General features: G+C 33.6%; 1 protein-coding gene across 2 annotated transcripts; it reads left to right on the forward strand.

Moving 5' to 3' along the window:
• The first annotated feature begins 1,182 nt into the window (after positions 1-1,182).
• Positions 1,183-10,734, forward strand: LOC126881161 (cilia- and flagella-associated protein 299-like). 2 transcript variants are annotated; one of them, XM_050645239.1, is made up of 3 exons: positions 1,183-1,436; positions 8,077-8,367; positions 10,452-10,734. In XM_050645239.1, exons 1-3 carry the CDS (start codon positions 1,277-1,279, stop codon positions 10,712-10,714), a joined length of 714 nt encoding a protein of 237 aa, XP_050501196.1. In that variant the 5' UTR covers positions 1,183-1,276; the 3' UTR covers positions 10,715-10,734. The 2 variants fall into 2 exon arrangements, with proteins under 2 accessions (XP_050501196.1, XP_050501197.1); XM_050645240.1 differs by lacking the exon at positions 1,183-1,436 and adding an exon at positions 5,296-5,459.
• Positions 10,735-12,457: the final 1,723 nt, after the last annotated feature.

Below are 12,457 nucleotides of genomic sequence, written 5' to 3' on the forward strand. Positions count from 1 at the left end.
GAGTCCAGGCCTCTACATCGTATGATAGCGTGTTAAATACGTAACCTCTTAGCATTCTTAATCGTAGAGGGATTATATAGCTTATATCTCTGTTGCAAAAGAATTTTCTCATCTATATGAAGGTGGCCCTGGCTAAATGGGTACCGAATAAACAACATCAGATATGCAGACATCATATTTGCGGACAATCTAGAAAATCTGTAAGTTCTTATGAATAAAATCTCGTAGCACGTCAGCCGTATGGACTCATTGTAATCCAAAAAAAGACAAAGCTCATGATAATTATCAAGAAAAAGATAATATTAGGTAAACTCTCAGTCAACCAAACCCCATTAGAAAGAGTGACGCACTGTGACTACTTCGGCACCATCATCATCATCATCATCATCATCATCATCATCATCATCATCATCATCATCCAGCCTTCTGCATCCAAAGTTGAATGTAGGCCTTCCCTAATTTCTTCCGGCACCATAATAAATGAAGAATGATCCAACAACCAGGGGATAAGAGCAGAAAAACTAAATCCACCAACAACTGGATGGGGCGCTTCTTCAAAAGTCACAACCTCTGTCTTGATGTAAAACTAAGAAAGCTGCAATGCAACGTCTTCTCTGTCCTTTATTATGTTGTCGAATCGTGGACCTTGAGCGAAGATATGTGCAGTAGATTGGAAGAACTTGAGATGTGACTAGATCGTAAAATACTTAAAATCTCATGAACTGATCGAATTATAAATGAGTCGGTTCTCAGAAGAATGAAGATTAGTTGAGCGCTACTGACCACCATCAAATCCAGAAAGTTACAATACTTCGGATACATTATGGGAAATAAATTCAAATATGCAATCATTAAAAGAAAAATATTTGAAATGCCAGGGCCAAAAGAAAAAGAGAAACATCCTGATTCAAGAACCTCAGAGCCTGGTTCAGTTAGATAAAGATTGCCATGATGATCGCCAGTCGGTCAGATTAGCCAAGTGCCGAACAATGGCACCCCGGTGAACTGAATAATAATGAATCTGTTAGATAGCTGGTAGAAAATTAAGTTATAAACAGTCTTGTATTGCATATTGCCATGAGCAAGACCAAATGTTATACTAAGAAATGTGCTGGCAAATGCACTTGCTTGTACGCCAAAAATTAAAGAGAGAAGAAGAGGACGATTACATTTATCACAATTACATTTTAAAAATGTCAACAACGACAGACAAATCATTTAGTTTTTAAATTTTACTTTTTTATATCCATTATTGTCGTTTATTTCACAGTACAGAATGGCGGCAAGATTTGTCTTCAAAGCAAATCCACAAATAGAAGCTGATAGAAGACTTCTACAATTTGACTGTTACGAGGACTATTTAGATTCACTAGGTACCAATCAAGATGAATGTTATTTGCAGAGTATTGAAGTAAGCAGAACCATAGCTGAATTGGGTAATTACTTTAAATATATATTTACTAAATGCCAAGTTATAAAAATGGCCATATCGATTTTTAATGTTCTTCTAGATCAGCTATTCTATCATTCTCCCCTTGTTTCCAACCCTGTCTATCATGCGCCGCTCTTATCCAGTTTTTATTTATCCTTCTTAAATCGTCAGTCCATCTTGTATGCGTTCGACCGACGCTTCTATTTTCTTCTCTTGGTCTCCATTCCAATAACTTCTTTGTCCATCATCCATTATAAGATTATTTATCCATGCTGATACGTATTCCATTTAATTATCTACAAGATTCCCTATATTTTTCAGAGTATTACTGATCATGGATCTCGGAAACCAAGATCCGGCAGGGAAGGGCGCGCACCAGACTGTAGGGCCTTCCCGGTCGTCACCACACGAAACCCCTACAATTTAAAAAGTTCGACAACTTTAAAAATGTCTAGCAGTACAATCAGATTAGGCACATGGAATGTTAAAAGCCTCTATGCAGCAGGCAAGCTCGGTAACTTAGTTCAAGAGGTTAAACGCTTAAAAATTGATATAATGGGCATCAGTGAGCTCCGCTGGCCTGGAGCGGGAACATGTGAACAAGATGAAGGCACACTATACTATTCTGGAAGTGTAGAAGATGACGTACATCATAGGAATGGAGTTTGCATATTTATAACATCTAAATTCAAGAAATATGTGAAAATTTTTGTACCTGTGAACGACAGACTAGCGATACTCCAATTAAATAGTAAACCATTTTATGTCAATGTTATCCAGATATATGCCCCTACTTCAGGGGCATTGTTGAATCATTCTATAGTCAATTAAAACAGGCACTTAACAATCTAAAAAGGAACGAAATCACATATATTATTGGAGATTTTAACGCGAAAATTGGTCGAAGATCTGACCGTAGGTGAATATGGACTAGGGGAGAGCAATGAAAGAGGCGATAGATTATACCAGTTTTGTCAAGAACATGACATGATAATCGCAAATACATGGTTCAAATTACACAAAAGAAGATTATACACATGGAAGGGACCAGGAGATAACTCACTTCATACAATTAGAAATCAGATAGATTATATATTCTAGTAAACAAGAGATTTAAGCATGGTGTCAAGAGATCAACGACATATCCTGGTGGAGATATCGGTTCAGGCATAACCCTCTAATAGCTGACATTCAAGTGAAGCTCAAAAAAGTCCAAGAAAGCCCCAAAAACCAAAATTACATATCTCAGCATCCAACAAAACGCTAATAGAAAATTACCTGAATAATCAGCTAAAGAATTCAACAAATAAAATCAATACAGAAATATGGAACACGTTTAAAGATCTTACCTGGAAAGTAATGGAAAAATATACAGCAACGATGCAGAGGCACAAAAAACAACAATGGATGACTGATGAAATCCTGGAATTGATGGAGCAGAGAAGAAAACTGAAAGATAACAAGACAGAATTCAAAGAAAAACAGAAACTAATTAAGCAAAAAATAAAGGTAGCTAAAGAAAAATGCATGGAGGATAAATGCAAGGAATTAGAAAAGTTGAATGAAAAACATGATACGTTAAATATGTTTAAAAAATTTAGAGAAGTAGCTGGTATTTATCATAAGAAAACTCCACACACTATAACCGATTCGTCGGGAAAAATGATAATAGACGAACACGAAATTCGAGCTACCTGGTATAATTATATAAATGAACTGTATAATGATGATAGACCCGAAGAAAATATTGGAATACTGGTCAAACTTTTCAATGATGTTTTACTCTACTGGTGATATCCCTGAAGGTTGGTTAAAGTCCGAATTCATAACCCTACCAAAAAACAACGTCCGAAAAACTGTAGCGATTATAGAATGATAAGCCTTATGAGCCACACTTTGAAAATCTTTCTACGTATCATCCACAATAGAATCAGAGATAAATGTGAAGAAGACCAGGATGAAACACAATTTGGCTTCAGAAATGGACTGGGAACTCGGGACGCACTCTTTGCACCAAATGTATTATTGCAGAAATGCCGAGATCAAAGGAAATACGTCTTTGCTGTATTTAGTGACTAGGAGAAGGCCTATGATCGGGTACAACATCACAAATTAATTACGATAATAAAGGAAATAGGAGTGAGAGTCAAGATGTACGAATCATAGAAAAATTATACTGGCATCAAACAGCTTGCATAAATAGAAAATCAACAGAAATATGCAAAATACAAAGAGGTGTCAGACAGGGTTTTATACTGTCCCCATTCTTATTCAATTTATATTTAGATAGAATATTTAAGGAATCCCTGCATAATTTGGAATGGGGTGTAAAAGTTAATGGAATTCTGATAAATACAATCAGATATGCAGACGATACAGTTATTTTAAGTGATGATATGAATGGATTACAACACCTTTTAAATGCCACTGAGATAGTGGAAAGAGAGTTTGACCTAAACATAAACTGTTCAAAAACAAAATACATGGTATTTAGCCATTTGGCCCATCAAGATTCACGGTTATATGTTGATGGTCATATAATTCAAAGAGTACCCAGTTTTAAATACCTATCTTGGTTGTCATATTACTGAACAACTAGATCCAGATAAAGAGATAAAATGTAGAATCGAGATAGCCCGCACGACATTTTTAAAAATGAGGTCATTCTTCTGTAATGATAACTTGCAACTTCAACTTCGAAAGCGCATGATTAAATGTTACATTTGGTCATTCCTCTTGTATGGTGTCGAAGCATGGGCATTAAAAATATCCACCATTAATCGTTTGTAAGCCTTTGAAATGTGGCTGTACAGACGTACACTGAAAATACCATGGACGGCTATTCTGACAAAAGTGGTAGTCCTTAAGAGAGCAAATGCTGCCCGCGAGCTGCTTGATAACATCAAATATAGAAAAATAGCCTATTTTGAACACGTAGTAAGGGGAGACCCGTATAATATTTTTCAACTTTTTATGATGGGTAAAATCGAAGGACGCAGAGTAATTGGTAGAAAACAGGCCTCTTTGTTGAAGAATATCAGGGAGTGGACAGGTATAAAGAAAGCAGAGCAACTATTTAGAATAGCTCGAGACAGAGACAGTTTCGCGATGTTAATCGCCAAGGTCAAGGGGACTTAATAGGGCACTTTAAAAGAAGAAGTAGGACTATTCCGTTTGAATATTATTTTTCTCTACAGTCCTGACCCCTCGGAGGGAGTGTAGTTGACATTATGATGTGCATTGTTCGTCTCCAAAGATCTCTATTTCTGGCCATTTCTTTTAACTCTTGCATAGGTATTTTGCATATTTCTGTAATTTGGTCGATTGATCTAATTGGGATCTTCTTCTCGATCTTCGGCCTTCTACCTTTCCTTGTATAATAAGTCCTTGAGATTAAGTTCCTTGAATTTAATTAATAAACCGTAATAATCAACGATTTCTGAATCCTGTAGCGTACCTGAAATCTCCTTGGAGTGCTGATATAAACATAGAAGCAGTAGTGTAGGAAACAGAGTCCGGTTTTATTTTTTTTTCTGGTATATCAAGGGGGTATAAGACTAACTTTTTCTTAAAAAATTTCGCATCGGAACCCCCTTTTCATCCCTTTAAAGGGGGTAATTTGTGGTTTTTGAGAAACGTAGCCCTTCCTGTATTTTTTGCAAAAAATTTACTTAATAATAAAATGAAGAGGACATATTATATAAATATTACCTACAATTTATTTTCCAACAGAACATGTCTATTACCATATTACCATGTATGGAATCTATTTTCGAGTTACTGCTACTGATTCATAAGAATAAAACAACTTTTTTATGTAACAGCGATATTCATTCACACAATACACGAAATAAGAGACAATATGTTGTACCATACCGACATCTAGAATTAAGCAGGAAGTCATCCACTGTTTGTGGTTTACAATTGTTTAATAAATTACCTCAAAAATTAAAAAATATAAATTCAACTACGGGGTTTAAAACCAAAGTTAAAGATTACTTAGTGACCATGTGTCCGTATACACTGGGTGAGTATTATGATGGTGTGAATACCCAAGCTGTAACACAATGACCACAATTAGTTTAATTATTTTATTTGTATTACGTTTTCTGTTTATATTGTATGTTTTTATATGTACATAATTTTAATGTTTTAAATACTTAATTTTATTTGTTTTATACTTCTATATAACTATTTACTGACTTGCTATAAATATTATTATGTAACTTATAGCTAAATAAACTATCTATCTATCTATCTATCGTCCATATCATCGTCATATGTCCACCGTTTAGCGGAGGTGGCGCCCCAATATTGACAAGTTTTTAAAAAAGATGTTTTTAAAAAAATTATTTTTCCCTAACTGTAATGAAAATTAAGAAGAACCCCTGGGGAAATTAATTACAAATAAGTGACTGATTTTCTGGTATAGGTTTCATTTAAGGACAATTGCCCATTTTTTAATTACAGGGTGTTACATTTTAAAAAACCCCTTTTTATACCATCTGAACCGCCTATGCTAGAGTAAAAAACTTTCAGAGATTGTCCATGTACTGGTGTTATTTACAAATTTCTATAATGCACCCCCATTTTTTTTCCGGAACCACCCCAAAAAAAGGAGAATTAATAAAGAAAGTGATTTTCTTGGACTCCTTCACACACCAATGCGCCTAATTAAAATACTTCATATATCATTTTGTGCACGTTCTTATTACCCATGTATGGACACCAAAAGCGATTTCTTAATGCAACCCCTGTAGCAAAAAAAAATAAATAAAGGAGGGGTCGAAAAAAAAATTTTTTTTGGTTTTTAACCCATATGGACATGTGCTTCATCAATAGGGTTTTTCATAAATATATATGATTATTGCAACATCAATGCGGAAACTGCCCCTATCCTTGAAAATAAACTGCAGAAACTACCCATATCCCTTGGAGAGCATGTTTTGACGATTTTCTCATTACCTATGCATTTTTTTTAAACAAAACTTATATAGAATTAAAGACCACTATTTTCTCTACAAATAAAGTCCTATGCATTTTTTTCGTATAAGCAACCGTTACGGCACAGTGGCACCGTAAACCTCAGAAATGCTTTGGCGGGCTCCAGTATTTGTTTTTCTTTCGTCACATATTAATTTTATGGATAACGTACTTATGGAAAATTAAAGAACACACTGTCTGCTACACATTATGACGTATGCATATTGTATTTTATTTGCACCCTAAAGCCACAGTGGTGACCCAAAATCAATTTTTGATTATTTTCTTTATTAATTCCCCTTTTTTTGGGGTGGTTCGGGGGAAATATGGAGGTGCATTATACAATTTTTTTAAACAACACTAATACACGGATAATAGCTGAAAGTTTTTTTACTCTAGCATAGGCGGTTCTGATGGTATAAAAAGGTTTTTTTTTAAATGTAACACCCTGCAATTAAAAAATTTGCAATTGCCTTTAAATGAAACCTATACCAAAAAATCAGCCACTTATTTGTGATTAATTACCGCAGGGATTCTTCTTAATTTTCATTACAGTTAGGGAAAAAAAAATTTTTTTAAAAACATCTTTTTTAAAAATGTGTCAATTTTGGGGCGCCACCCTCGCTAAACGGTGGATGATAGATATATGCTGTCGGAAAATAAATAGTAGGAAATATAGTACTCTTCATTTTACTACTAAGTAAATTTTTTGCAAAACGTACAGGAAGGGCTACGTTTCGCAAAAACCACAAATTACCCCATTTAAAGGGATGAAAAGGGGAGTTCTGGGTCGAAATTTTTTAAGAAAAAGTTAGTCTCATAATAAGCACCCCTTGATATACCAGAAAAAAAAATATAATGGGACTTAAGTCCATTTTGCGAGTTTTAACCTCTGTTTCCTACACTACAGTTCTTCGAATAAAAATTTTGATATACCTATTCTGTTGCTCATTGGTAATTGGAGGTATACGAGAGAGAGCTCTATTCTGTGTCGAATCTGTATCTAGAAACCTATTCCATATCCGTAAGTTTTCACTCTGAGAAGCTACTCTTTTCGCCATGACCCGCTGTGAATTGCCCTCTTCAGCTAAAGCGAAATTTCTTCCAATAGAATGAATTCGTCGAATAGTTAGAATTAGAAAAATTGGGGGAGATACTGCAGCATATCAGGTTACTGAAAAGAGTCTCCCAGAGCTCAAGCATTTTGGTCCCAGGTGTTTGGTATCTGGAAATTTTTTCAGTAGAAGTAGTAAGAGCCTCGATGCTGAAATCTGATATAATCTTTCCTTATATGGTAGCAGTAATTTGTCTAATTCTTCTTCTTCTTTAGTTCATTTCTATCAAACTTTGAACATATGCCTTCCCAAATTCTTTCCATATCTGCCTGTCCTTGTCTGCGCTTTTCCAGTGAGTTCCTGTAGCTTTTCAATATCGTCCTTCCATCGCATCTGAAGTCTTCCTCTTCCTCTTCTTCCTGTCCACGCTCTCCAGTTTTGTATTTCAGCATTCCTTTTTTTATCTTGCTGTCTCGCATTGTGACCCATAAATCTTCACTTTAATCCCGTTATATGTTATGTTACATTTTTTACTTTTGTTTTCTCTCTTATCGATTTGTTTAATTTCCTGTTTTGAATTTTTCTAATTGGCATCTTTTATTTAAGGTTACAGAAGCTCCGGAGAAACTCTTAGCAAAAAACAGTTTGAAACAAGATTAGCTGCAGTCCTAAATTATTTGTTTCCTCCTTATAACCCCTACGAACTTTCCAGCGAAGGGTTAACTGGACATGACAACCTACAAGTCGATTTAGCTCTGAGGGAAAGGCCCAACCGTGTTGGAATTCTGTCTACAATTATATTTTTAAAATACATGACGAAGTCAGGGTTTGAAGTCTCTGGATATATTGATTACGCGGAAAAATTAGGCAATGAAGACTGGAAACCTTTTTTTAAAGGCAAATATATTTTTTGCATATTTATAAGAAATCTTATATAGTTTTTACCCAAGGTTTATTGGTCCCGGTTTTAAGTCATTAACTTTATATACTTCTTTTTTGACATCATCATCATCATGTCCTGCTAAAGCGTCTCACTCAGGTCTTTTTTAGTCTTACTCTCCTACTTCTTCCAGGAATCCGCTGTTCAGCAGTTATTCGTATTGGGTGATTAACGTATCGCCTTTGAACCTGGCCAAACCATCTAAACCTATGTTCCTTCATTTTGGCAACAATTGTGCCACCCCTATACTACTTGTAATATATTTTTTGTAATATACTCATTCCCAATTTTATCCTTTTTTGTTACTCCTTTATATTTTCACCACATGCATTCGTTGTTCCTCTTTCTTTTTAACTGTCCAACATTCAGATCAGTACATCATATCTTATAGATGTTTTACATAATTTTCTCTTCCGCTTTATTGGAATTTTTTTATCACACAAGACACTACTCGCTTCCTATCATTTAATCCATCCAACTCTAATAAATTCTATTGCATGCATTTTCATCTATTTCCCCATTGTTCTTCTGTAATACCGATCCTATAGGTACTTAAAACTCTGCCTATTTACAATCATTTCACCATCCAAAGATATCATTTTATTTGTAGTAATTCTATCTTTAAACGAACATTCCAAATATTCTGTCTTTGTTCTACTAAGTTTTAAACCTTTTCCCTCAAGAACTTGTCTCCACTGTTCCAGTTTTTGCTCTAGGTCGCATATACTATGTTCCACCTACACCATATTATCAGGATACATTAAGAACCAGGGAATGTGATCCTGTAGTTTCGCTGTTATCTGATCCAAAACTAATGAGGATAAATAAGTACTACGCACCAAACCTCGGTGTAATCCTACTTTCACGTGAAATTTATCAGTCTCTCCAACACATGTCCTAACACTAGTTGTTACTCCCTCATACATATCTCTCACAATCTTTACACATTGACCGGGGACTCCTTTCTTATTGAGTGCATGCCCACCACAGAATCTCTCCAGAAAATCTATCATATGCTTTCTCAAGATCAGTGAATACCATATGACCATTTGTTTCTGTATTCCTGTATTTTCCATCAACTGCCTTATGATGAAAATTGCATCTGTTGTTCATCTGCCCTGCATAAAGCCAAATTGATTATCGGATATCTAGGTTTCTTCACGTATTCGTCTATCAATTACTCTCTCCCATATTTTTATGGTGTGCCTTGTTGTATATTATCCCTTGTTTTTGTAAAAAATACTGCTTCTCCATTCGTCTGGCATTTGTCAAACTTTCATAATTCTATTCAATAATAATATATCGATTATCTCAAACCCCTTTTTTAGTGCGTCTTTAATTTTGACGTCATATGTATAAGAGTTTAAGAATATCGTAAATCATTATAATATGATATTTTAGTTAAATCTGAAACTTACTGTTGTCAGAATATTTAATTTTATATAAACATCAATATTTATACAATTATTTGCCAGAATATTAGATATTATTTAAAATATTTTATTGTAAAAATAAATAAATAAAATCAAATTTCACTGCACAATGTCCGAATATACCTACCAATGACATAAAATATTTATATTTACGTAGCTGAAAGATACTAACCTAGAAATTACAATTGTCATTTTACCATATTATTTGTGAAAATACGATCACAATCGATTACTTTTGTGTCAAATTTCCTTTATTTGCATCATTGATTGGTTATGTATTTAGAGTATTGTAATCGCCAACCAATTATACATCTTTAATAAGTATAAGTCGTTTTAATATGCAAATACTCGTCAAGGAATACATAATTTTCTAAGTTCAATGTATACTAATCATAGGGGTACATTTTTTTTCTGTCACTTCCAACTGTAATGCGTTAGAGAGAATTTGATAATCTGTGACGCATTGAAAAAATGCTTCTTTTTGTCACATTTCTGTTTTATTATACTTTTGGTCTTACTCATAGTTCACTTCGGTTAAACTTAAAAATCAGTTTAGTTCTTTATTACTTATTTGTTTGATTATATGAAGTAAAATTAAATATTTTTAGGGAAAAAGCGAGTTGTGCCCAAGCCGTCGGATCTTGGATATTACCACTGGAAATCGGGTCGAGTTGTATGCAATGATTCATTAAATTATAAAGTCCAACAGGATCCCAATAAGGGACTGATTTTCCAAAATCGATTCGATAGAAAAATGATCAATCCCGCACCTGGTGTCGATCCAGGAGCAAATACTACTAGAAAAAGAATTTATACGAATATGTACGAATTGGTTATTGTATTTGATCATCTTGTTAGACAAAGAATTTAAAAATATATGTTTACTACAGGCGAGGCGGTACGATATGTATGCATCGTTTTTTGACTAATATTTTTATTTATTTTTTCACTAATATCTAAAAATCGACGTCTGTAAGTATAGCTCTATGATTAACCCAGGAAGAGTCACGCTCTTTTAAATACGAATTTACAACAAATTTTAATTCTGTAGTATTTTTATTTACTTATGTTAGAAATATTATTTCTAACAATTATTAAACCTAATTGGTTATCACCAAAGCCATAAATTCCACAAAAAGAAGAAGAAAAAAAAAAATAAACCGACGCATTACTACACCTTTCCTCGAGGTATTTACGAGTGGAAAGTTATATTGCAAAATTTTTCATCAAGTTATCACGAAAAAGGATAAAATGTTAGATTTTTTCTGTAACGGCGTGACTTCTCCCGGTTTAATGATGGGGAGTACCTAATAGTCTCTTTTAAATGTGCTAGCTAGACATTGTGCTGTAAATCAAAGTTTGTCCGACTAGACACCCTTAAGGGATTAACAAATTTTCAGCTTCCATTAGTCAACTTTTTTTGGCACGCGTGATCCAGGCTTATTAGCCCGATAAGGGAACGCAAAATTTTACGAAAACCTCCAAAAAAATAAAGGAAAGATGAAAATTTGGTTATAGGTAATTGAAATTGTCTATTATCATATAAGAAAAAATTTACAATTCTACATCCCCTCCATTTTACAAAAATTGGAAAATATGGGGTGAAAATTCTTTTCTCGGGGCCGAAAAAAATACGTTCAAAATAAGTCCGGAATTGGATATAATGATTAATTCTAAGCAACTTTTGTTCTATAGAGTTTTTTACTAAGTCAATAATTTTCGAGTTATTTGCGAGTGAATGTGTTCTCATTTTTAACAAAAAAAATGTTTTTGGACGGTTTTTCGGAGATAACTGAAAAAGTAAGTATTTTAGCGAAAAAATATTCGTAGTAAAAATATAGCTTATAAAAAATTGAAAAAATAGTGTATGCTTGTGGTCTGCAGATCCAGTAGACGCAGAGTTGCAGCTAATGAAATGTAGGTTCTTCTTCGTCAAATTCCAAATCGAATATTTCAATGTGAAATAACCAAAAAACGGAGCACTTTTCGGGGAAAATTTATTATAGCTTTTTTTAAAGTATTTAAAAAAAGGTTTATTTTTGTTTTTAAAAACCTTCTAACATTAAAAGTAAGTGAGTTACGCTCAAAATATTGTTGGTCCATTTTATGTTTTGGGGAAAAAATAGCGAAAATCACCCCTTAATTAGCATCTCAAATAAAATTAATCGTTACCGCTTTACAAGTTACTTTGCTTATGTAATGCTTATATTTATCTATAAGTTTCATTGGTTCAAAGTGCTGAGTTTTGAAAAAAAATGGGTTCAAAATAAAACATTTTTTTTATTTTGAAGAAAATCGTAATTGTTTATGAAATTAACTTAAAAAAAAATTAGGAATACCAAAAATCTTGAAGAATAATAGAATGTACGTTTTGCTTTTCTGAATAATTTTGATTTTTTGTTTTCTTGTTAGACAAAAATTGGTTATGCTATGGCTGTTAAAACTTTGCCTAAACTAATGATTAGTTACTCGTTCAAGCCATCTTAAATACAGCTTTTTCAAAACGAAGCACTTTGAACCGATAAAACTTACAGAGCATATAAATAATACATAAAGTAACTTGTGAAGTGGTAATGTTAAAATTTATATGTGATGCTAATTAGGGGGTGATTTT

Source organism: Diabrotica virgifera, chromosome 3, assembly GCF_917563875.1.
Source record: "Diabrotica virgifera virgifera chromosome 3, PGI_DIABVI_V3a".
NCBI lineage: Eukaryota > Metazoa > Arthropoda > Insecta > Coleoptera > Chrysomelidae > Diabrotica > Diabrotica virgifera.